The following is a 26919-nucleotide window of genomic DNA, read 5'->3' as shown; positions in this document are numbered from 1 at the left end:
GCGGGAAGTAGCGCCGCCCTGATAGGCCGCCCAGAGAGCGCCGGGGACCCTGAGTTGGGCAGCACAACGCCCCGGGCCTTTGTGAGGGAGCGTTCACACAATGGCCATGTCCTCGGTGTCGAAGGTAAAGGCGCCATCCGCATGAGCAAAGTTGTAGGAGGGCGCAATTCACGGGTTGCTTGAGGGTGTTGCAAAATCCTTCATATTCCTGTCAGATGCGAAATATAACCAGTAACTAAATGACGAGATCAGCATGTGCATCTGTCAAAGATGCAGGCGACTGTTCAGAATTGAGGGTATCAGTAATTGTGCAGTAAAACTAGGGATCTGCAGCACCGCAGCCTGTCGCTGGGGACTGAAATGACTGGCAATTGCCATGATTTGAGGTTTGACACCAGAGGAATTGGGGATGACAGTAAAGTTGTAGATGGATTGAGGACTCCATGCATGCAACTCCAACACTCGCTGTTTTATTTTGGAGGTCAGTCAACGTGCAGCTACTAGTAAGATTCTGAAGGGGATTGACAAGGTAGATGCTGAGAGGTTGTTTTCCTTGGGTGGAGTGAGTAGAACTAGGGGGAACAGTCTCAGGATAAGGGGTCAGCCATTTAAGACTGAGATGAGAAGGAATTTCTTCACTCAGAGGGTTGTGAATCTTTGGATTTCTCTGCCCCAGAGGGCTGTGGATGCTGAGTCTAAATATATTCAAGGCTGAGATAGATAGATTTTTGGAGTCTAGTGGAATCAAGGGATATGGAGATCGGGCGGGGATGTGGAGTTGACGTCGATGACCAACCATGATCTTATTTAATGGCAGAGCAGGCTCTAGGGGCCGTATGGCCTGCTCCTACCCCTATTTGAGAAACTTATATTGGCTCAGAGGATCAAGATGTTGAATCAGTTTGGGTGGAAATAAGGAATAATAAAAAGAAAAAGTCGCTGGTGGGCATAGTCTATAGGTCCCCTAACAGTAGCTACACTGTTGGACAGAGTATAAATCAAGAAATAATGGAGGCTTGTAATAAAGGAACGGCAAGAATCATGGGTGATTTTAACCTTCATGTTGATTGGACAAATCTAATTGGCCAGGGTAGCCCTGAGGAAGAGTTCATAGAGTGTATGCGGCATAGTTTCCTTGAACAGTATGTTGCGGAAGCAACCAGGGAGCAGGCTATCGTAGATCTAGTACTGTGTAATGAGGCAGGATTAATAAATGATCTCATAGTAAAAGATCCTCTAGGAAATAGTGACCATAAATAACATGGTTGAATTTCAAATTCAGTTGGAGGGTGAGAAAGTTGGTTCTCAAATCATGGTCCTAAGCTTAAATAAAGGAGACTACAAAGGTATGAGGGCAGAGTTGGCTAAAGTGGACTAGGAAAATAGACTAAAGTATGGGACAATTGATGAGCAGTGACAGACATTTAAGGAAATATTTCATAACTTGCAACAAAAATATATCCCAATGAGAAGGAAAGACTGTAAGAGAAGGGATAACCATCCATGGCTAACTAAGGAAATAAGGGATGGTATCAAATTGAAAACAAGGGCATACAATATGGCCAAGACTAGTGGGAGGCCAGAGGATTGGGAAATTTTTAAAAGCCAGCAAAGAACGACTAAAAAAAATGATCCCAATGAGAAGGAAAGACTGTAAGAGAAGGGATAACCATCCATGGCTAACTAAGGAAATAAGGGATGGTATCAAATTGAAAACAAGGGCATACAATATGGCCAAGACTAGTGGGAGGCCAGAGGATTGGGAAATTTTTAAAAGCCAGCAAAGAACGACTAAAAAAAATGATAAAGAAGGAAGATAGATTATGAAAGTAAACTAGCACGAAGTATAAAAACAGATAGTAAGGGTTTCTACAGGTACGTAAAAAGGAAAAAAGTGGCTAAAGTAAATGTTGATCCCCTAGAGGATGAGTCTGGCGAATTAATAATGGAGAACAGGGAAATGGCAGAGACGTTGAACAAATATTTTATATCGGTCTTCATGATAGAAGATACTAAAAACATCCCAATAGCGGATAATCAGGGGGCTATAGGGAGAGAGGAACTTAATACAATCACTGTCACTAATGAAGTAGTACTCAGTAAAATAATGGGATTAAAGGCCGGCGTCCCCTGGACTTGATGGCTTACATCCCAGTGTCTTAAAAGAAGTGGCTGCAGATATAGTGAATGCATTGGTTGTAATCTACCAAAATTCACTGGATTCTGGGGCGGTGGCAGCGGATTGGAAAACTGCAAATGTAACGCCTCTATTTTAAAAAAGGAGGCAGACAAAAAGCAGGAAACTATAGACCAGTTAGCCTAACATCTGTCGTTGGGAAAATGCTGAAGTCCATTATTAAGGAAGCTGTAGCGGGACATTTGGAAAAGCATAATTCAATCAAGCAGAGTCAGCATGGTTTTATGAAAGGGAAATCATGTTTGACAAATTTGCTGGGAGTTCTTTGAGGATGTAACGAGCAGGGTGGATAAAGGGGGAACCAGTGGATGTGGTGTATTTGGATTTCCAGAAGGCATTCGATAAGGTGCCACATAAGAGGTTACTGCACAAGATAAAAACTCACGGGGTTGGAGGTAATATATTAGCATGGATAGAGGATTGGCAAACTTAACAGAAAACAGAGAGCCGGGATAAATGGGTCATTTTCCGGTTGGCAAACAGTGACTAGTGGGATGCCGCAGGGATCGGTGCTGAGTCCTCAACTATTTACAATCTATATTAATGACTTGGATGAAGGGACCTAATGAAATGTGGCCAAGTTTGCTGATGATACAAAGATGGGTGGGAAAGCAAATTGTGAGGAGGACACAAACTATCTGCAAAGGGATATAGACAGGCTAAGTGAGTGGGCAAAAATTTGGCAAATGGAGTATAAAGTGGGAAAATGTGAGGTTATCCATTTTGACAGAAATAATAGAAAAGCAAATTATAATTTAAATGGAGAAACATTGCAAAGTGCTGCAGTACAGAGGGACCTGGGGGGGGTGGTGGTGGGGGTCCTTGTGCATGAAACACAAAAAGCTAGTATGCAGGTACAGCAAGTAATCAGAAAGGTAAATGGAATGTTGGCCTTTATTGCAAGGGCTGATGGAGTATAAAAGCAGAGAAGTCCTGCTACAACTGTACAGGGTATTGGTAGGCCACACCTAGAGTACTGCGTACAGTTTTGGTCTCCGTATTTAAGGAAGGATATACTTTCATTAGAGGCTGTTCAGAAAAGGTTCACTAGGTTGATTCTGGAGATAAGGGGAGGTTGAGTAGGTTGGGCCTATATACATTGGAGTTCAGAAGAATGAGAGGTGATCTTATTGAAACATAAGATAATGAGGGGGCTCGACAAGATGGATGCAGAGAGGATATTTCCACTCATAGGGGAAACTAAAACTAGGGGGCACCCATTTAAAACTGAGATGAGGAGAAATTTCTTCTCTGAGGGTTGTAAATCTATGGAATTCTCTGCCTCAGAGAGTTGTGGAGGCTGGGTCATTGAATATATTTAAGGCGGAGATAGACAGACTTTTGAGAGATAAGGGTTATGGGGAGTGGGCAGATCTTATTGAATGGTGGAGCATTCTTATGTTTTTATAAAAATATCTATATGTATGCAGTCTCACCTTGTATCCAGTAAACCGATCTGATGTTGGATGTTGAGGGATAGGCAATAAATTCTGGCCTTGCCAGCGATGTCCACGTACCACAAACAAATTAAAAAAAAGGCAAAGTATTAAGTAGGAATGCCCAAATGTTTTGTTTTTGTGAGCTTCATGGAGTTTGATACAGCATATAAAGTTTAAATGGATGTTCCAATTATATCCCAGGCAGCTGATTCTAACAGATCTGAGCATTATCCATCATTTGAGGCAACAGCTTTAAAAACTCCATTGCATCATCTCCAGGCCCATGAAATAAATAATTTATGTAACATCATTCATGTCCTCCGGATATCCCATATACTTCACAGCAAATTAATTGCTTTTAAAGTACAGCCATGGCGATTGTGTTCACAAACATAACAGCTAATTTGCAAAGCAATGTCCCACCAAGAAATTACATAAATGACCAGTGAATCTAATTTTTAGTGATTTTAGTTGAGGTATAAATGTTGGTCGAGACACCAGGAGAACTCCTCTGCTCTTGTTCAAATAGCACCGTGGGATATTTTACATCTACCTGAACAGGGGCCTCAATTTAGCGGTTCCCCTCAAAAATAGCCCTTTCACCAATGCAGCACTCCCTCAGTACTGCATAGAAGTGCCAGCCTAAATGATGTGCTCAAGTCCTGGAGTGGGGCTTGAAACCATGACCTCTTGAAATTCAAACAAGACAAATCAGCAAGTAAGGCATATAAATGCAAATAGAACTGAGTTGACCGGGCATGTGGACCATATTTGCCTCTCCGATTGCAGTCTGGACACCTCAGACAAGGAGTTGTGAATGTACAGTGGATTCATCAATGAACAACCCGAATCCTGACCTTATGGAGGAGAGGTCATTGATGAAGCAGCTGAAGATGGTTGGGCTGAAGACACTTCCCTGAGGAACTACTGCATTGATGCCCTGAGGCTGTGATGATGGCCCTCTGACAATCACAGCCATATTCCTTTGCATTGTGTATAACTCCAACTACTGTAGGGGTTTTCCTTTGCCCCTCCTTGACTTCTGTTTTGCTCTGGCTCCTTGTGCAATACTCGACTGATTGCTGTTCTTGCCCATTTGAAGTGAAGATGACTGTAACGATGGCCTTTTATGCCTCTGGCTCCTTCCAGGCAGCAGCAGGGGACATATGCAGCATCTCTCAACACGCTGCACATCACTGCATTCACCAGGTTACAAGGGTTCTGTACGCCCGCAGAATGGACTTCTTAAAGTTCTCAATGAGCAGAGACAGCCAGAATGAGAGGGCTTTGGGGTTTGAAAGAATTGCAGGCTTCCCTAAGGTTCAAGGAGTCATTGATTGCACATACGTTGCATTGCGAGCACAATTACACAACACCGAGGTATTCAGAAACCATAAAGGATACCACTCTCTAAACGTCTAGCTGGTGTGCGACCACACGCAGCAGATCCTCACAGTGAATGCCTGCTATCCAGGAAGCACACATGATGCTTTCATCTTACATGGGAGTAGTGTCTCACAAATGTTTCAGCGACAAAGGCAAGGGCAGGGCTGGCTGATCGGGGACAAAGATTACGGCCTAGCCACCTGGGTCATGACCCCCCTCCACAATTCCACCACACAAGCCGAGCAGTGCTACAATGACAGCCATGCAGCCACCCGCAACATCATCGAACAGACAATTGGGGTGCTCAAGCAGCGCTTCCGATACCTGGACCACTCTGGAGGCAGCCTTCAATACAACCCTCAGCAGGTCTCCGAAGTCATTGTGGTGTACTGTATGCTACACAACTTAGCCATCATGAGGGGCCAGGCATTGCCAATGGGGATTGCAGGGCCACCTCAGGACAGGAGTATGTCAAAGATGAACCTGGAAATACATGGATTGCAGAGTCACCCCATCCACGGGGGAGGCAGCGTGGAGATGCTGTCGGAGCAAGAGCCGCACGTCGCCAGCTCATGATTGACCGGTTTGCTTGAATGGGGAAGGTGGGGATGCAGCTAAGACTTGCGACACTACCACCATAAAGGCTTATCTACACTGAATTCTGGAATGAGACACACGACACCAATAGCAAAGGTCAAAGAAACATGGTTATAAAAATTAATAAGAAACAATGCATCCATAAGCTCACGGTGCATTCCTGTGTTATCCCTGGACATTCCCACCAAGTCCAGTTCCATGTCTGCCTGTCATTGAGCAGACCTACTTTGCCGACTCACCCTCCGGAGAGCTGGCCTGCGAGATTCCCCTCTCGCACTGCTTGATGTAGGCGACTGGGGCCAGGAGCCTCCGAAGACTCAAAACCTGGAAAATTGTCATCGTCCCCGTTTGTCGTGTCTTGAGTCGGGGTAACCGGTGGGCTCTGCGGCTCAACATCTGAGTTGTCTCAGCGGCCTCGTCATCACCGCCATGGCCAGATGTAGCTGCGTCCCGGGAAGGCTGGCGCGATTGTGGCTGGTCTTCTGCAAGCATTAAACAACAGATGTGGTTAGCAGCAGGGGAGGGGGCAGGGTGACAGGAGGAAGGTGGCATTGCACATGTTCATTTGAAGGCCCGCCGCCACTTCATTATATGTCACAATAGTGCAACCATTTACATACCCTCACTACCCGAAGGGGGCTCAGCATCGCCCCCGGCAACTGTCCAAGCTGGTGCTCCTATAAGTGCCGACACCCGTTCCTCAACATCAGTGAGTGGCAGAATTTGAGGCGGGCCCCCGCTTGTGCAAAGCTGCTCCCTCCTGTTGTGAGAGTGCTTCGACTGCAAAGAGAAAAATAGTAGGGGTTCAGAAAGGGTTCCTCTCCTGTTCTGCCATATATACCTAACATACTTCATTAGGTGAGACTGTGTGGATGTTCTAATTACTTCACTTCAATCTATGTGGATGTTGCATGAGCTTTGTGAGCGATTGTTAGGAGATGAGAGGGATGTTACATGGGGGCTGCAGGTGATTTTTATGAAACCCATAGCAGCAGTATTGCGAGGAAGGGTCTTGATAATTAAGCACCAAGTTTATGTGCATTGATCATTAGGAGGCAATGGGTAGAGAAGTCATCCTTCATCTTATGCATTATGAAACCCACCCTTTTGACTTTTGAGAGGGACCATATGCATGAAAGATTTCACAAAGTGCTTTTGAGATTCATTATGGAAGGATAGGAGGCATACGTAACTATGAATGCTACTCACACTGACAAACTTGGTAAGGTAGTTGAACTTTTTCCTACATTGTGTCCCAGTTCTGGGCACAGTGTCTGCTGCAGAGACCTCCTGTGCAATCTCCTTCCACAGCCTATTAAAGATTGGTGGCAGCGGTCTGGCTCCCCCAGCAAAATGGAGTGAGGAACACCTCCTCGCCACACAGGGCACTAATGCTTCAGTGGCCTCATTTGAGAAGCGCCTGGCATGCTGTTTTCCCTCCTGCTCCTCCATCTCTGCTGAAGTGGGGTGGTTCATAGAAAGCTGCCACGCCTGCAATTAGGAAAAAAAACTATGCATGCACAAAATGGCCGCCTCCTTTACTGCCGCGAGTTTCGACTTGGGTGCACAGTCCGTTGTGCAACGCCTGAATTAACGCCAACGTTCCTCCATCTTAAATTTTTGGCAAATCTTGCAGTCGAGAGAGCAAACTATTTTCAGGCGGTATCTTTATCGCCTCGAAATCGCAAAAGTCCAAAATCCAGCCCGCTGTGTCTGTCTCCATGGACATGATGCTAAGTTAATGCCAGTGAGCAAAATTATTACTTCTTGATTTCCTTTGGTGAAAGCAGCATGTAGCTGAGTCATAAGAACATAAGAAATAGAAGCAGGAGTAGGCCATTTGGCCCCTTGAGCCTGCTCTGCCATTTAATAAGATCATGGCTGATCTGATCATGGACTCAGTCGTATGAACTTGGAGGTACACTCACGGTATGTGGCCAGCATTTATTGCCCATCCCTAATTGCCTTTGCGATGAGCCACCTTCTTGACAATGGAGTGACTTGCTAGGCCATTTCAGAGGACAATTAAGAGCCAACCACGTTGCTGTGAGTCTGGAGTCACATATAGGCCAGACCGGGTAAGGAAGGCAGATTTCCTCCCCTAAGGAACATTAGTGAATCAGGTGGGTTTTTACAACAATCCGAGTTTCATGGTCACCATTACTGATACAGGTGCAACGTCCCAAATCCGGAACTCCGAAACTGCACATTTTGCGCATAGCTGATTAAGTTGTCTGGAATCCAGAATTATTGTCCGAAAACTGCACATTTTTGAGGCAAACCAAAAATCCGACACGGATTCAGTCGAGGATTCCAGATTTCAGACAAGAAAATCAAGTCTGAAATCTGGAATCCTTGACTGAATCCTTGTTGGATTTCAGGTTTTGGCAGATTTCGGATCTCGCTGCTCAAAACCCGGCACGGATTTGGTCGAGGTTTCCGGATTTCAGACTTGATTTTCTTGTCTGAAATCCGGGGGAAAATCAAAACCAGAATGGACTCAGTCCTGAGGATTCTGGATTTAGGACTTTGTGCCTGTACTAGCTTTTTCAAGATTTATTTAATTAACTGAATTTAAATTCCCCAGCTGCCGTGGTGGGATTTGAACTTGTGCCGCTGGATATTGGTCTAGGCCTCTGGATTACTAGTCCAGTAACATAACCACCATGCTACAGTTTCCGGCATATGTAGGGATATTACAACTGGACACAGCACTTCAAGCAATGGAGAGGAAGAAATCGGCCAGGGTTCCCATTGCTGTTCAGTGACCCTCACTGGAACACGTGCCTGTGTGGATGTAAGATGAGGACAGGATTGGGTTCAACTGGAGAGTAGAATGTCATGCCAACAAGCACTATCTAGACTCACACATGCATGGGCACCTGGGCAACCCACCATGAGTCAGCAGCTTCAGGAGGAGAGGTGGAATTTGGAAGCGGGAAACATTGTTTTGCTGTAGTGGTCTGGTGTATCATTTGGGAATATGTCTGTCTGAATGTTTCAGAGCTGGAAAAGAACAACCCTACAAGACACTTGCACATGCTAGATATATTTTCCACCTATGAATCCTCAAATCTCCAATGATGCTACCACTTAATTGAGTTTGTTGAAATAAAATTCTTCTGGAATGTTACAACTAAAGAAATGAATTAATGTCGGCAGTTGTTCTGAGCACTAACCATCTCCCCTTCTGTTCCTAGTGCCCAAGATCAGTGAACTGATCTACACTGTTTTAAACCCCTCTCCCCAGTCTCCACCCTCACCTCCGACAATAAATGCGAGTAGCTCATGGACTTCTTTGTCTCTAAGATTGAGACCATCCCTCGGCCATCTCTTCCCTTCCTTCCCCAGCTCACCGGGCCAAACTTCCTCTAAGGACGCCCCCTGCCCTGGCCCTGAACTCTCATCTTTCTCCAGTTTCTCTCCAATTTTGCCTCATCAGCTTTCCGAGCTCATTCTGTCCATGAGACCCACATCCTGCTTCCTTGACCCTATTCCCACCAAACTGCTGACCACCCAGCTTCTATTTCTGGCTCCCATGTTAGCTGACATTGTTAACGGTTCTCTCTCCTCAGGTACTGTCCCCCTCTCCCTCAAATCTGCCGTTATCATCCCGCTCCTCAAAAAAAACAACCCTCGATCCCTCCGTCCTTGCAAACTACCGCCTCATCTCCAACCTCCCTTTCCTCTCCAAAGTCCTTGAATGTGTTGTCGCCTCCCCAATCCATGCCCATCTTTCCCACAATTCCATGTTTGAGTCCCTCTTATCAGGTTTACGCGCCTGCCACAGTACCAAAAAGGCTCATCAAAGTCACAAATTACATCCTTTGGGACCATGACAAAGGCAAACTATCCCTCCTTGTCCTTCTTGACTTGTCTGCAGTCTTTGACACGGTTGACCATTCTATCCTTTTCCAACGCCTCTCTACCATCGTCCAGTTGGTGGGACTGCACTTGCCTGGTTCCATTTGTATCTATCTAATCGTAGCAACGGCTTCTTTTCCTACCCCCACATCGTTACCTCTGGTATCCCTCAAGGGTCTATCCTTGGTCCCCTCCTATTTCTCATCTACATGTTGCCCCATCGACATCATCCGAAAACACAGCATCCGTTTCCACATGTACGCTGATGACACCCGGCTCTACCTCACTACCACTTCTCTCGACCCCTCCATGGTCTCTAAGTTGTCAGACTGCTTGTCCAACATCCAGTTCTGATGAGCAGAAATTTTCTCCCAACTGAATATTGGGGAAGCCGAAGCCATTGTTTTCGGTCCCCGCCACAAACTCCGCTCCCTAGCCACTGACTCCATCCCTCTCCCCAACTTCTGTCTGAGGCTGAACCAGACTGTTCTCAACTTTGGTGTCATATTTGATCCTGAAATAAGCTTTTGACCAGGTAGCTGCAGCATAACTAAGACTGCCTTTTTCCACCACCATAACATCGCCCATATCCGCCCTTGCCTCAGCTCATCTGCTGCTGAAGGCCTCATTCATGCCTTTGTTACATCTAGACTTGACTATTCCAACGCACTCCTGTCTGGCCTCCCACATTCCACATTACGTAAACTAGAGGTGATCCAAAACTCTATTGCCCATGTCCTAACTCGCACCAAGTCCCGCTCACCCATCATCCCTATGCTCGCTGACCTACATTGGCTCCCGATTAAGCAATGCCTCAAATCCCGCCATGGCTTCGCCCCTCCCTATCTCTGTAATTTCCTCCAGCCACCACCCCCTCCTCCCCCCGCCCCCCCCCCCCCCCCGAGATGTCTGCGCTCCTCTAATTCTGCCCTCTTGAGCATCCCTGATTATAATCACTCAACCATTAGTGGCTGTGCCTTCTGTTGCCTAGACCCCAAGCTCTGGAATTCCCTGCCTAAACCTCTCTGCCTCTCTTTCCTCCTTCAAGACGCTCCTTAAAACCTACCTCTTTGACCAAGCTTTTGGTCACCTGCCCCAATTTCTGCTAATGCAGCTCGGTGTCAGATTTTTTACCTCATAATACTCCTGTGAAGCGCCTTGGGACTCGATATAAATACAAGTTGTTGTTGTTAAGAATTGTAACACTACTTAGCTGCAAACTAATAGATTTTCTCTCTTTTGTCATACAGGGTTGCTTTGTTTTCAGGCCAAAAGACTCCAAAAAGAGAAAGATATCTGTCACAGGTTTGTACTCACTGGTTTAGTTAGACAGAATCGAGTGTAGTTCATGTGTACAAGTTTGGGTAAATAGGTACTGTATTTTATAACAAAATACACTGCTGTTTCCACATTTTGTTTCTATCCCCTGTTTATGTACTTTTTCCTCATATTTTTTACTTCTTTCACCCCCCCCCCCTTTTTAAAAAAAAAAATGATCATTCCATAATAAATGGAATAAAGTGGCATTTTGAGACTGAGCATAAACGGGATTTCAGCAAGTGCTGGGGACTGTGGTGCTGACCAGCTCTCCTAGTTTTTCATGCCTGGCTGCTACTCCATACATCCTCTGATGACGCTGTAGAGATAGAAAATATCACATCTAGGGAGTGCACGGGCCTATATCTTAGTACGGGGGTTTTGTTGGTACATCAGTCTACTGTACTGGTGTATATATTTACATTTAAAAAATTTATTTAGCAAATAGTCAAAATTCTTGTAAATACAAAATGCTAATTTTATTTGACAGATTATAAGACGATAATCCTCTCCGCCCAGTGTGCATGCCATCAGGGCCCAGTTATTTATCTACCTGCAGTTTTGCTAATTTTTTCACAACCAAATCCTGATACAAGTTATCATTAACAACTGTTCCACTTGCTCCTCTGTTATACCCTCATTCTACTTCCAACATATTTTCTTAAAAAACTGGTTTTATATATAATATATATTATATATATATATTATATATAAAATATATATATGTAATATATATATTATATATATCTACCATTCCTTCAGCTCCACAACTGGGTTTCTCCCTTCATCCCTTAGTGATCCTACCTTCTCTCACTATTCTCTTACTATGTTTATAAAAGCCCTATAATTATTTTGATAGTCTAATGGCAGAACAGGCTCGAAGGGCTGATTGGCCTATCCCTGCTCCTATGTTTTAATCCTTTACCTCTGGCTTTTCTAATTTGTCTTTTTATCTTCCCACTACACTTTTTCTTATTCTCCCTGTGTTCCTTTTAGTATTGTTAGCTCTAATTGTACCATTTAACTTTAAAGTTTCCTTTTAACATCTATTTATCCACAAAACTCTTTCCTTTCTGTCCCATAGAACTGTACCTCTTTTGTACTCGATTCAACTCATATTTGAAGAGGCCCCAACTGTTAATTTGCCGTCCTGTTTGCTAACTTTTACGCCCAGCTTATTGGAGGCAAATCTCTGAGCTTTGTTGGTTGGAGGAAGAAAAGGAAAAATATAAAGTGGGCAGGGGGATAAAATGAAGATTAAGAAATTGAAGGAAGAAAATGTATAAATTATTTGAAGTCTTCGAATAATGTAAAACTGTCACTATTTAAAATTCATCCGTAGAAATGGTCTTCCCCTGTATATTAAAGAAATCAAATAAACTGTCCAAAAGAAGATCACTGGAATATCCTGAAGATTTTGTATCTTATTGTCGGTACTGATACTTGTGCTGTAATTCATATTTTAAAATGCAAATGTTTACTCTTCAGTAATTATCAATGGCAGTTTTGAAACTTTGTCTACCTGAAAATTTCAGAATATAACGACCGGTTTAATCTTGTACTTTAAGATTTTTTAATATTTGTTTGTGGAATGTGAGCATTGCTGGCAAGGCCAGCATTTATTACCCATCCCTAATTCCCCTTGAGATATTCTGATGCGAGATGTTTAGCATCATTTTACATAATGGTTTTAATGAAATTAGTTGATATCCCATGGCTTTGGAGAATATGATCTCTGTCTCTGTGTTGCTGATTCTGTGTCTCCTCATTTGCTTCTGTCACTTTCTTTGCTCCTTCTCTCCCTTTAACTCTCCTTTTTCCTTCTTTGTCTGTCGTCTTCTGCTTTCTCTCTGTCTTTCTTTCCTTTTGAGTGGGAGGTGGTGGGTGGCGTGGTGTGGTGGGGGAAAGCAGCTGCCAATGGCTGCAGACTGCATTTGGGGTGGGGTTGTGGAGAAAATGTGGCCCTCAGAGGTTGCCTTCCCGATCATTCATGCTTCCTGTCAACTCATCGCGTCCCCATCCCTTCATCTTCCCACTACTCATTCCCCTTCCTATCACACACTCCCATCACTGCCCCACCTCTTCCTCTTTGAATAATACTCTCAACCCCTCTATTTTCCTCTCCCCTTGCTCCACTGCCAATCATCTCATTCTTAACCCATCATCTACTCTACACCACTCCCCACAAAGACATCCCTCACCCTTCCCTGCTATCTTCACTCTCCCCTACTCCTACCCTGAGGTCTTTTTTGCTTTCAAACTCCTACTTTTTCTGCCTGCCTTTCTATTTGTAACTCTCTCCCTCCCCATCAGTTTCATTCTTTTTTTAAAGTTTATAAAGCACAAAATAAAAGCTACAACAGGTGTGGAATCAGAACACTTACTTTTTTCTAATTCCCTCAGAGGCAGACTATGTTTGGTTTAAAAAACCCCTTTGTTTTGGAAATGTGTCCTCTTGCTAGCAGGCGAAGAAGAAACAAATCCCAAAGATAGCTGGATGACTAGGCACACAATCAGGCTGCATAATCTAAATTCAACTTTCCGCTCTGGGCAAAAATAACAAGTCCATGTCCGGACATTTGAGAGAGGCTGATTCCTTCAAGTAGAAATTGTAATGTGTAAGACTACTTTTAACATTGATAATACCTATCACAGTGCCACCTTCAGGGGTAACTGGTACAGCAGATACTTAAGAGCTTTCAGTGAAATATGTGTCCCATGTATCAAATGTTATTTATGTCTGATGATGTGAGTTAGAATAGTTCTCAGCTATTTGATGTCATTCGTTGTTTTAGTGAGAATGGCAGTTAAATCATTTATCCACTTACGTTGCTGTAAGTTATAAAAACTTACCACGCAAGGTCGCGCTAGAATCTGCCCTGGCTCAGCCCACAATGTACCTGGATTGACTTTTGGCTGTATTCAGTAAAGAAGGTACCCAACCCTCTTCTCAATCTTCCTCGCTGCCATGCTCCACATCACAGTCGACAAGCTCCCCGCTGGAGTGGAACTAAACTACAGAACCAGTGGGAACCTGTTCAACCTTCGCCGTCTCCAGGCTAGGTCCAAGACCACCCCAACCTCTGTCGTCGAGCTACATACTGAGGCTGAACTCCAGGACATAGTCGACATATTTACTGAGGCGTATGAAAGCATGGGCCTTACGCTAAACATCAGTAAGACAAAGGTCCTCCACCAGCCTGTCCTCGCCGCACAGCACTGCTCCCCCCCCACTATCGTCAAGATCCACGGCACAGCCCTGGACAACGTGGACCACTTCCCTTATCTCGGGAGCCTCCTATCAACAAGAGCAGGCGTTGACGACGAGATCCAACACCGCCTCCAGTGTGCCAGTGCAGCCTTCAGCCGCCTGAGGAAAAGAGTGTATGAAGACCAGACCCTCAAAACTGCCACCAAGCTCATGGTCGACAGAGCTGTAGTAATACCCGCCCTCCTGTATGGCTCAGAAACATGGACCATGTACAGTAGGCATCTCAAGTCGCTGGAGAAATACCACCAACGATGTCTCTGCAAGATCCTACAAATCCCCTGGGAGGACAGACGCACCAACGTTAGCGTCCTTGTCCAGGCCAACATCCCCAGCATTGAAGCACTGCCCACACTTGATCAGCTCCGCTGGACAGGCCACATTGTTCACATGCCAGACACGAGACTCCCAAAGCAAGCGCTCTAATCGGAACTCCTTCACGGCAAACGAGCCAAAGGTGGGCAGCGGAAACGTTACAAGGACACCCTCAAAGCCTCCCTGATAAAGTGCAACATCCCCACTGACACCTGGGCGTCCCTGGCTAAAGACCGCCCTCAGTGGAGGAAGTGCATCCGGGAGGGCCCTGAGCACCTCGAGTCTCGTCGTCGAGAGCATGCAGAAATCAAGCGCAGGCAATCCAGTCCCACCCACCCCTTCCCTCGAAGACTGTTTGTCCCACCTGTGACAGAGACTGTGGTTCTCGTATTGGACTGTACAGCCACCTAAGAATTCATGCTAAGAGTGGAAGCAAGTCTTCCTCGATTCCGAGGGACTGCCTATGGTGAAAGAAAATGGGGATGGTTGCATTGCAACTACACATTTTAAAATATTTCAGAGTATTTTTCTCAAATCTTGTGTAGCCCTTTTAATGGTTTAGGTGGTTGATCAGAACTGGGCTTATGGAGTAGTTGAGATATTTATTACGTGTTGTTTAGTCTGACCAAATATATGCTCTGCTTTCTATGTTATAGCTGACTTCTTTAATAAAGGCAAAGCTGTTTCGGAGAATGACAGGTTGCGATTTAGTACCTATGAGTCACTATGGCAACAGATGAAAGAGGATACCGAGGTAAGCTCCACTATAGGAGTCTGGCTTAGATTTGAATAATGCATGAGGGCTGGAATGTATTTAACAGCAGGTGTCATTAATTGATTTATATAATCAGAAAATTGCACTTTTCCACTTAAAACATTTTTCATTTCACTGGATCTTTGCTGTGCTTCTGTCCAAATAATTGCAGCCCAGGATCATTGAATTTAAATGTGCTGGCAACTTAATTCGATGCAGATTAATCAGGTAATTTCAAGATTTTTTATTGTAGACATGCAGTTAAGTTTGCTGAGGAGAGAGAGAGAAATGGGAGGACGTGCTTAGTCATAAAAGGGACAGATTTACTTCAGAGCTGCTTTATAATTCTAACTATCCTAAAGGGAGGTCTGCACACTTAGAATCATAGAAGTTTACTGCACGGAAAGAGGCCGTTTCTGCTCATCGTGTCCATGCCGGCCAACAAGAGGCTATCCAGCCTAATCCCACTTTCCAGCTCTAGGTCCATGATCCTGTGGGTCACGGCACTTCAGGTGCACATCCAAGTACTTTTTTAATGTGGTGAGGGTTTCTGCCTCTACCACCCTTTCAGGCAGGGAGTTCCAGACCCCCACAACCTTCTGCATGCAGAAATTTTCCCTCAAATCCTCTCGTAAACCCTTTACCAATTACTTTAAATTTATGCCCCCTGGTTGTTGACCCCTCTGCTAAGGGATATAGGCCCTTTCTATCCACTATATCTAGGCCCCTCAATTTTATACACCTCAATGAGGTCTCCCCTCAGCCTCCTCTGTTCCAAAGAAAACAAACCCAGGCTATCCAATCTATCCTTATAGCTAAGAGTCTCCACTCCCGGCAACATCCTTGTAAATCTCTGTACCCTCTCCAGTGCAATCATGTCCTTCCTGTAATGCGGTGACCAGAACTGCACGCAGTACTCCAGTTGTGGCCTAACCAGTGTTTTATACAGTTCAAGCATAACCCACCTGCTCTTATATTCTATGCCTTATTGGTGCCACTAGCCTGTCCCTTGCACTTTAAATAGTCACAACCTGTTGACGGATATTTTGAGTAGAACTCCCCTGATGTCTTCTCATGTGATACTTTAATGGCATCAAAAATGGGGAGCAATATCCACTATTCTTGTACACGATTGCATTGGAATGGCACTATATGATGTCACATCAGGGGACATTACACACACATTGTCTGCTCCCACAGCATGCTTATATAGCTCCTTTAACATAGTAACACGTTCCAAGGAGCTTCACCTATGATGGGTGGATTGGATGCTGAGCAGGAAGTGCCACAAAGTTAGAGAAGGTGGCTGAAACAACTAATTTTGAAGGTGAGGAGAAATGTATTTGGAAGAGATTTTCCGAGCATAGGGTTATGATGGTTGAAGGCTGTGCCACCAGTGGTGGAGCAGAGGGAAGTGGCAGCTCAGTAATCCAGAATCAGAAGGACACAAGGTATGAGCTGGATTGTAGTGTTAGAAGAGGTTGCAGAGGAAGGATAGAACAATGGAAAGGGGAAAATTGTATAAAAGAAAGAGGAGTTTGAAATCAATATGATGTGGGGCAGAGCCAATCAAGATCAACGAGGACCGGGGGTGGGGATGGATGAATGTTAGTATGGTTTAGTGTGCTCAAGTACTGGATGATGAATGGAGCTGAGGCTAGAAAAGTTGAGGCAATAAAGACGATGGAGAATTTTAGTAGCAGTGGGGGTGAGTGATGTTTTGAAGATGATAATGAGCGATCTTTGGGATGGACTGGATTTGGGTTTGAAGCTCCATTTGGGGTCAAGCAGGACATTGTGGATTCAGTCTTGACAAGCAGCAGAGGAGAGGGATGGAATCAGGGACTAGGGTTTAGTTTCAGGTGAAAGCCAAACAGGATCACATTGTTCTTGCCGGTGTTTAGCTTGAGAAAGTCCTGCGTAGCAACAGTCATTTTTAAGGGGTTTTAATGGGTAAAATGCAATTACAAAGGCTGGGGATATAAACCAATTTTTGCAAAGTTATGGGCTTAGGAATTAAATGGGGGCCCGATCCTGGTATAGTACACACACTGCGCACCTAACAAGGCCGGTGGCAGAGCCACGGTGCATTTGTCCTCCGGCCTTGTTTGCTTATAACTGACGAGCTATAGGTGTCACTTGCTGGAAGCCAAAGGCAGCCAAATCGGCTTGCAGCGTCATAATGAGAGTCCTGGGGTGGGAGGGGGCGAGATGTGGAGGAGAACTCCTGCTCTTCCTGGCTCCACAATAAGTAAGTGTAAAAAAAAAAATATGCAAACTTGCCTTTCAGATGGCATCTTGCAATGGTCCCGTTAAGTTGGTTTGGCTACCAATTGCCTGAAGAAACTGCCCACACCATACACGGCCCATGCTTTGGTCATTAAACTCCCTATTTGCATTTACAAAGAGCTTGTTTCAGGCATGCACTCTGGAGGTCTATTGAGGAACCATTACCAATATGGCGGATGGCGCATTTCTGCCGTGGAATGAATGCTCGCACAGTACCCGCCATGTTGGATCCTTAGGCCCCGGCTTTATGCCTGTTAAATGGGTGCAACGTAATCCATTTTCTAGGCTATGCTCTTATCATTTAGGATTATATGCCAGCTCTGTCGAATACACTGTCCATTAATTTTTCTATTTTTTTTGAATTGGTAAAGCTAGTTTTTACAAATCTTCAATGCTTTAAACTTTGTTGGCTTATAATACAGTTTTGTTGATTGGATCAAAGCTTTTTTGCCAGTTTAATCCCTGTGCACAAATCTACACCTTTTTTCCTCAATACTTAAAGGGTTGATGGTGGATAGGCAATGGCAAACATTTAAAGATCACATGGATGAACTTCAACAATTGTACATCCCTGTCTGGAGTAAAAATAAAACGGGGAACGTGACTCAACCATGGCTGACAAGGGAAATTAAGGATAGTGTTAAATCCAAGGAAGAGGCATATAAATTGGCCAGAAAAAGCAGCGAACCTAAGGACTGGGAGAAATTTAGAATTCAGCAGAGGAGGACAAAGGATTTAATTAAGAGGGGGAAAATAGAGTATGAAAGGAAGCTTGCCGGAAACAAAAACTGACTGCAAAAGCTTCTATAGATATGTGAAGAGAAAAAGATTAGTGAAGACAAATGTGGGTCCCTTGCAGTCAGATTCAGGTGAATTTATAATGGAGAACAAAGAAATGGCAGACCAGTTGAACAAATATTTTTGTTCTGTCTTCATGAAGGAAGACACAAATAACCTTCCGGAAGTACGAGGGGACCGAGGGTCTAATGAGAAGGAGCAACCGAAGGATATCCTTATTAGGTGGGAAATTGTGTTTGGGAAATTGATGGGATTGAAGGCCAATAAATCCCAGGGTACTTAAGGAAGTGGCCATAGAAATAGTGGATGCATTGGTGATCATTTTCCAACAGTCTATCGACTCTGGATCAGTTCCTATGGACTGGAAGGTAGCTAATGTAACACCACTTTTTAAAAAAGGAGGGAGAGAGAAAACGGGTAATTATAGACCGGTTAGCCTGACATCAGTGGTGGGGAAAATGTTGGAATTAATTATTAAGGATGAAATAGCAGCGCAGTTGAAAGCAGTGACAGGATCGGTCCAAGTCAGCATGGGCTTATGAAAGGGAAATCATGCTTGACAAATCTTCTGGAATTTTTTGAGGATGTAACTAGTAGAGTGGACAAGGGAGAACCAGTGGATGTGGTGTATTTGGACTTTCAAAAAGCTTTTGACAAGGTCCCACACAAGAGATTGGTGTGCAAAATCAAAGCACATGGTATTGGAGGTAATGTACTGATGTCGATAGAGAACTGGTTGGCAGACAAGAAGCAGAGAGTCGGGATAAATGGGTCCTTTTCAGAATGGCAGGGAGTGACTAGTGGGGTGCCACAGGAGTCAGTGCTGGGACCCAGCTCATTACAATATATATTAATGATTTAGATGAAGGAATTGAGTGTAATATCTCCAAGTTTGCAGATGACACTAAACTGGGTGGCGGTGTGAGCTGTGAGGAGGACGCTAAGAGGCTGCAGGGTGACTTGGACAGGTTAGGTGAGTGGGCAAATGCATGGCAGATGCAGTATAATGTGGATAAGTGTGAGGTTATCCACTTTGGGGGCAAAAGCACGAAGGCAGAATATTATCTGAATGGCGGCAGATTAGGAAAAGGGGAGGGGCAACAAGACCTGGGTGTCATGGTTCATCAGTCATTGAAAGTTGGCATGCAGGTACAGCAGGCAGTGAAGAAGACAAACGGTATGTTGGCCTTCATAATTAGGGGATTTGAGTATAGGAGCATGGAGGTCTTACTGCAGTTGTACAGGGCCTTGGTGAGGCCTCACCTGGAATTCAGTTTTGGTCTCCTAATCTGAGGAAGGATGTTCTTGCTATTGAGGGAGTGCAGCGAAGGTTTCCAAGACTGATTCCCGGGATGGCTGGACTGACATATGAGGAGAGACTGGATCAACTGGGCCTTTATACACTGGAGTTTAGAAGGATGCGAGGGGATCTCATAGAAACATGTAAGATTCTGACGGGACTGGACAGGTTAGATGCGGGAAGAATGTTCCCGATGTTGGGGAAGTCCAGGACCAGGGGTCACAGTCTGAGGATAAGGGGTAGGTCATTTAGGACTGAGATGAGGAGAAACTTCTTCACTCAGAGAGTTGTTAACCTGTGGAATTCCCTACCGCAGAGAGTTGTTGATGCCAGTTCATTGGATATATTCAAGAGGGAGTTAGATATGGCCCTTACAGCTAAATGGATCAAGGGATATGGAGAGAAAGTAGGAAAGGGGGACTGACGTGAATGATCAGCCATGATCTTATTGAATGGTGGTGCAGGCTCGAAGGGCCGAATGGCCTACTCCTGCACTTATTTTCTATGTTTCAGCCCAGCTCACTCTTTAGCTCTGAATGAATTAATGATTAATGATGCCTGGCAGAAGCCATATTCTCATAGCCACTATTTGGGCTGTGATCATTTTCAGTCCACAGTCAACATTAGCTGTGTATATTAACTACTGAAGCTTTGTAATGTTGAAAACGCTAAACTTTACTCATGCTAAGCAACATAGATTCTTGCTGTTTGAACGAGGTCATTTTTTTAAAAAAAAGATCAAGGGGCCTTGGCATCCTGCCTGGTGAAGTAACTGCAAAACTGAAATCTTGCCTTGTCTTGCTACAGTGCTCAAATACCCAAAGCTGCAGAACCTGTAAAATGGGTCTGTTACAGCCATGTTTAGTGTGATTTTTTTTTTTAATGGACTAATTTTCATCTTGTGTGTAGCACCCATACTTCCTGTGAAATACAACCAGACTTTTGAATAAAAAAATGTTGCATGATGAAAGACTCGTGTAGTGTAAAAACACAATGCATTTTTAATCTGAAACAGATGCAGAACTGATTAAGTACCAGAATGTGCCAATTGAAAGTGTGGTTACCAAGTATTTTGGGGATCGGTAGCCGCCTTTGGGTAGGGTACACTGTTTTACAATGTCGCGAACATGCCATGCCATGCTATGCATGGTGTGTTATTCCGCTGTTAATGGTCTAGCTGTGTCTAACTTGGCCTGTTGTTTCAAGGCCAAGAGGTCTAATTGCTGGAACATGCTGAGGCTAATTGCTCTTAATGATATCCTGGGATAGAATTTCCCCAGAGTTCTCTCAATTCCCCCACTGTAATCTCAGTGGAAACCCCTGAGAAACTGCATAAGTTGCTGCTTATGCCATTTCCCTGGAGTTTCCACTGAAATTATAGCTGAGAAACACTGTGGAAATTACAGCCACCTGTGTCCTGAGGCTAATTTGAATGTATTTTTTTGTTGCTTGGGAAGTTTCTCCATTGTTTGATGTGAATAACCCGGTGTATTTGGAGATGACTGTTATTTTCAGGCATTATATGTTGTGATTTTTATTACAGAGATTGCAAGATAATTTAAATGAGAAGATATTTGATAGTTTATTATCGTTTATTAAAAAATCCCACACTCAACTTCATTCAAAAGTAAATGACTGGAGCTATCGGCTGCGGTGCCGTGAAATCCCCACTGCAGCACTTGTTCTCGGTAAGCCCATCGATTGATGATTTCAATAGACGGAACTAGATTTATAAAGTTAAAGATAAAAAGGAAAAAACACACATGCTGGAAATCTGAGATAAATGTGCTGGAAGTGTTGAGCAGGTGTGTTAACACCTGAAGGAGATATACAGGTTCATGTTTCAGGTCAGACTATGATCATCAGTTATACTAAGTGCTTAAAAGCAGTTAAGCTATCTGACTTTTTTTGATTATAGGGTGTGCTATATTTTTATTTCTTGAACACCAGCCCAACCAGTCTTCTTCGACCACTGCCGCCTCCGCCTGGCTTAAACTGTGATACCCTTAAACAACTCTTCTAACCCATTCACTTCCACCAGGCTAAAGGTGTCACTCTGGGGACTGGCATAAGTCCCATCTATGCCTGTCCTTTTGTAGGATACGTGGAGCACTCTTTGTTCCAATCCTACGCAGGCCCCCTCCTGACCTGTTCTTATATCGAAAATTGTGTTGGTGCTACTTCTGGCTTTTACTTTGAACTTGAGAATCTTCCCACTCTGCTTCCTGTAAAGGTTCCATACATTTCTTCCAATTGCTCACGAGAGCTTCTAAAATGTCTTGACTATATCTGTCATTTTATCCGTGCCTTTGCACTCGCCCCGCTCTCCTAATAATGACAGATTCCCCCTCGTCTTCCAATTCGCCAGCCTCCACATTTGCCAGGAAACCTTTACCACCATTTACAATATGATCCCACTGCCATACACATCATCCCCTCCTCTTTCCACTCTGCTTTGTGGTGGGACCAATCCCTCTGTAATACCCTTGTTCACTCTTTCACCACCCAACATCCCGTTGTCTTCACATGGCACTTTGTTGTTCAGTGTCGGCAAGTGCAACATATGCCCATTCACCTCCTACCTCACCACTGTCCAGGGCCCCAAACACTCTTACCATATGAGGCAGCTTCCACCTATCTAGTATTTGTTGCTCAATGTGCAATCTCCGCTACATTGGAGAGCCCAAACGCAGATTTGGAGACTGCTTTGCCAAAGGACTTCGCCCTGTCCACGTGTGTGATCCTGAGCTTCCTGTGATTTGCCATAATTTAACCCTCTTATCCTTATAGCCACTCTGACCCCTCAGTACTCTATCCCTATACCAACTCTGACCTCTCGATCCTTGGTCTCCTACACTGTTTCAACCAAGTTTAAACCAAATTTCGGAATAATATCATCATTCACCGGGGCACCCTGCAACCCTTTGGCCTGAGCATCGACTTTTAGCTTCAGACATTGGGTATATTCCTTCCTATGTTTTTACAGCCGTTGATGTCGGGGACATGGGGGAGGAGGAGCGAAGGCAGTTGAAGTTCCAGTTGTAGACCCTTTGTTGAGCATGATTCTGCGAAGAGTTAGGGCTGTGTCCTTGCTGTTGGCCTGTTTTTTTTCCTCCGTGTTGGACATTACATGGCCATTGTGTGCTATCAGCATTTCAGTTTTCATTTTGTATCTGCATCTGCAGACTGTCGTTATTTTTCAATTTTCCCCATTTTCTCACCTTGTTCCTTGATGTCCTGGCCAATATTTATCCCTCAATCAACAGAACAGAAAAACAGATTATCATCTGGTCATTATCCCATTGCTGATTGTGGGAGCTTGCTGTGTGCAAATTGGTTGCCGCGTTTCCCACGTTACAACAGTGACTACACTCCAAAAGTATTTCATTGGCTGAAAAGCACTTTGAGATTTCCGGTGGTTGTGAAAGGCGCTATATAAATGCAAGTCTTTCTTTCTGATGTGTCTCTCACTATCTTGGCCAACTCCACATTTTGTTTTTTCAGTATTTTTCCATTCCCTCCCTGGTATGATCTTTTAGATCATCTAACCGATTCCTGCTTTTCTCTTAAACAGGTTACAGGATCATACAACCCATGAACTTTCTCACTGATTAGATTATCTGTTCCTCACCACCTCCTTCCAATTTTTCCTAAAATGATGGTTTATCTTTCAGTTTTCAGTTCTGAAGAAGAGTAATAATGGTCTACTCGGGCTGACTGGTGTATTTTCTTTGTCTGTTATTGTTTTATTGTGTTCTTTGGACTTGGGGGTGCTGAATGTTGGTTCCAGCTATCTGCTTGGATGATTTGAAATTTCAGGTATCTAGTTCAATAGTTTAAATTTTGTTTTTTCTTTTGCTGCTGCTGTTACAAGTGTAACTTGGCTAGAAAATGATATTTTAAAGACTATTGGCATTGAATGAAAGCTTAAACTTTATTCTTTTCTAGAAACCATAGCTGCCACATCCGAGAATGGAAAATGAGAACTGATGAGGATTTATTTTGGTCTTAACTTTTTTTTCATGCTAAGATGGGTAACTGTAACTACAAATGTACGGGTGTATTTTCTTCTCCACTATTTTAGTGAAAAGGAGATGTGAATGACAACGCTTTAAACTCGTGCCTACATTTTTCCTAAAAATAGTGAGTCGATGAAAATGTACTCCCTGGTGACGAGCTCCAGCATGCTGATTAACGAAGCATTCTATATCTCTTTTATTGCTCTGTGAATTCTTTTGTTATCTATCAAACGCTTCAGCCTTCCGAAGCGATGCACAGAGCGCAGGCATGCGAGTGATCTGCGTCCAGCCCTTCACCTGGGCTGCTCTGATCTCGCCCACTGGAAGTGCAGTGGAGCAGCTTGGGGACGACGTTCCCTCTGATTTTCCTTTTCCGCGTGGGCGAATACTTTCAGAAAGAATTGTTGAGAAATTGTTGCTAACTTTTCAAATTGCCCTTTCTGACAATTGTTGTAACTGTGGATATATCAGGACACAGTATAGCAGTTGCACCCGAGAGGGATCAGTTCCCTAGTTTAGTTTGGACAGCAATTTAGCTATAGCTGTGCAAGGAGATGATGTGTTATTTTCGATGGGCGTGGGGCGTAAGTCAATCGGCTGCAAGTAAAAATATTTTGTTGTCCATCTCTGCGAAACTGTATTATGCATCTCTACCTTTTTTTTTTGCAAATGTACTATTTGTCTCTTGTTCATTCCCTTATCCTGTAGGTGTGAATGTGCCTGACCATGAAATGACACTTCAAAGCTTATCGGACTTTCTGAAGCAGTCGCTTACCCCGCATGTGGTCTGTCTGCAGGGCAAGGAATATACAAGTAAGGATAAGTCTACTTGGATGCAAAACCTGGTTTATACATTCTGCCAGAGATAAGCCAATATACAAGTGTAATCCTAGATTTTCTGCAGCCACTTGTGTCCGTATTCTATGTTTAGGCTGTTACTGTATGCCAACTGAGATTTTATCTGGTATTCTGTGAGGTTTTGTGCTGAAATCTTTGCTCAGCATTCAAGTTTGCTGCTCCAGCTGCCTCCTGGCTCATGTTTATACGACCAAAAAATTCAAAACAAAAATGTAATTTGACTTTCAATTTTCCTTGCAAGTTCAGAATCAGCTAATCAGATTTTTTTTTAATATTCATTCATGGAATTTGGGTGTCGATGGCAAGGCCAACATTTATTGCCCATGCCTCATTACTCTTAAGAAGGTGGTGGTATGCAACTGAGTGGCTTGCTCGGCCATTTCAGGGGGCAGTTAAGAGTCAAATCACATTGCTGTGGGTCTAAAGTCACACATAGGCCAGACCGGGTATGGACGGCAGAGGACGGCAGATTTCCTTCCCTAGAGACATTAGTGAACCAGATGGGATCTTCCAACAATCCCACAGTTTCATGGTCACCATTACTGATACTAGCTCTTTATTCCAGATTTATTTAATTGAATTTACATTCCCCATCTGCCATGGTGGGATTTGAACTCCTGTCTCCGGACCATTAATTCAGGCCTCTGGATTATTAGTTCAGTAACATAACCCCTTTGCTACCATACCCCTGGTTTGAGGGATGGGAGGAAGAATTTGTTCCAGAAGACCAAACTATCTTCTGAAGTGATTGTTTTCAATTGTTTATCGAGGAAAGTGGGAGGTGCATTTCAGTTAACAACAACAACAACATCCAAACAATTTCTATTCATATAACGCCTTTAATGTAGTAAAAATGTCGTAAGATGTTTCAGGAGAGTTATCAAATAATATTTGACACCGAGCCACATAAAGAGATATTAGAACAAGTCACCAAAAGCTAGGGCAAAGTGGTAGGTTTTAAGGAGGAGAGAGAAAGATGGAAAAGTTTAGGGAGGGAATTCCAAAATTTAGGACCTAGGCAGCTGAAGGCACGGTGCCAATGGTGGAACAATGAAAACCGAGCTAATTCAACTTATTTGCTATTACCAATTAGCTTTAGGGTTGGCTTACTAATGTTGCTTTAAAAACATCATGGGCTAGAAATTGCGGTTGGAAGCGTAGCCCCCGAAGTACGCCTTTGACCCACGAAATCTTTCCGAACCTACCTCCAGGTGTCCAGACCGCGTAGACTTCCAGTCTCAAGCCTCCAGGCAGACGGCAATGTAAAGGCCCACGGATCCAAGGGACGCAGGCGGTTCGGAAGCATAATTGTCCTCCAATCGCAAGGAGAATTCCATTGCAATAATTTACAAAGGGAATCCACCAAAGATATGCAATGGAATCCCTAAATAATTATACAATGTACATAATTCTAATAAATATAAATTACTGAATTTCAATTTTAATCATGAATCAACCTCAATAAAAATTAAATGTTTTGATAAAATAAATATCTTAATCGGGGCCAATATTTGCATAAACTAATTTAAAGTGTATGTGCATCATTTTTGATTTTTAAATGTTTAATTTAAGACTTGTATATATCCTTATGCTGATGAAAGCAGGCTCTATCCGTACTTTTACGAGCCACAACAGTTTTGTGGGAAATTGCTGGGCAATTGCTGGGGAGCTATAGTGCTAGGGGATTCAATTGTAAGGGGAATAGATAGACGTTTCTGCGGCCGCAACCGAGACTCCAGGATGGTATGTTGCCTCCCTGGTGCAAGGGTCAAGGATATCTCGGAGCGGGTGCAGGGCATTCCGAAAAGGGAGGGTGAACAGCCAGTTGTCGTGGTACATATAGGTACCAACGATATAGGTAGAAAAAGGGATGAGGTCCTACAAGACGAATTCAGGGAGCTGGAAGCTAAATTAAAAAGTAGGACCTCAAAAGTAGTAATCCCAGGATTGCTACCAGTGCCACATGCTAGTCAGAGTAGGAATCGCAGGATAGCTCAGATGAATATGTGGCTTGAGGAGTGGTGCAGCAGGGAGGGATTCAAATTCCTGGGACATTGGAACTTGTTCTGCGGGAGGTGGGACCAGTACAAACCGGACGGTATGCACCTGGGCAGGACCGGAACCAATGCCCTAGGGGGAGTGTTTGCTAGTGCTGTTGGGGAGGAGTTAAACTAATACGGCAGGGGGATGGGAACCTATGCAGGGAGACAGAGGGAAATAGAATGGGGGAAGAAGCAAAAGATAGAAAGAAGAAAAGTAAAAGTGGAGGCCAGAGAAATGAAGGCAAAAGGCAAAAAGCAAAAAGGGCCACATTACAGCAAAATTCTAAAGGGGCAAAGTGTGTTAGAAAGAAAAACCTGAAGGCTCTGTGCCTCAATGCGAGGAGTACTCGGAATAAGGTGGACGAATTAACTACGCAAATAGCAGTTAACCAGTATGATGTAATTGGCATCACGGAGACATGGCTCCAGGGTGACCAAGGCTGGGAACTCAACATCCAGGGGCATTCAACATTTCG

General features: G+C 44.0%; 1 protein-coding gene and 1 long non-coding RNA gene across 2 annotated transcripts; one reads left to right on the top strand and one right to left on the bottom strand.

Moving 5' to 3' along the window:
- Window positions 1-15: 15 nt before the first annotated feature.
- LOC139266898 (origin recognition complex subunit 3-like) lies at window positions 16-25650 on the top strand. Its single transcript, XM_070884518.1, has 6 exons — window positions 16-124; window positions 10734-10788; window positions 15040-15137; window positions 21068-21212; window positions 24252-24356; window positions 25613-25650. Exons 1-6 carry the CDS (start codon window positions 101-103, stop codon window positions 25627-25629), a joined length of 444 nt encoding a protein of 147 aa, XP_070740619.1. The 5' UTR covers window positions 16-100; the 3' UTR covers window positions 25630-25650.
- On the bottom strand, window positions 5977-13243 carry LOC139266899 (uncharacterized). Its single transcript, XR_011593798.1, has 3 exons — window positions 13185-13243; window positions 6240-6399; window positions 5977-6101 (listed from the first exon to the last, which is right to left on the bottom strand). It is a non-coding gene; the product is annotated as an uncharacterized lncRNA (long non-coding RNA).
- Window positions 25651-26919: the final 1269 nt, after the last annotated feature.

Source organism: Pristiophorus japonicus, chromosome 7 (genome assembly GCF_044704955.1).
Source record: "Pristiophorus japonicus isolate sPriJap1 chromosome 7, sPriJap1.hap1, whole genome shotgun sequence".
Classification (NCBI taxonomy): domain Eukaryota; kingdom Metazoa; phylum Chordata; class Chondrichthyes; family Pristiophoridae; genus Pristiophorus; species Pristiophorus japonicus.
This window is presented reverse-complemented; position numbering and strand designations above follow the sequence as displayed.

Excerpts from the sequence above, each read along its gene's own strand:
- LOC139266898 (XM_070884518.1), top strand. The coding sequence starts at position 101 with ATGGCCATGTCCTCGGTGTCGAAG. Across the intron at positions 15,138-21,067 it reads AGATGAAAGAGGATACCGAG|AGATTGCAAGATAATTTAAA; the intron begins GTAAGCTCCACT and ends TTTTTATTACAG. Across the intron at positions 21,213-24,251 it reads CACTGCAGCACTTGTTCTCG|GTGTGAATGTGCCTGACCAT; the intron begins GTAAGCCCATCG and ends CTTATCCTGTAG.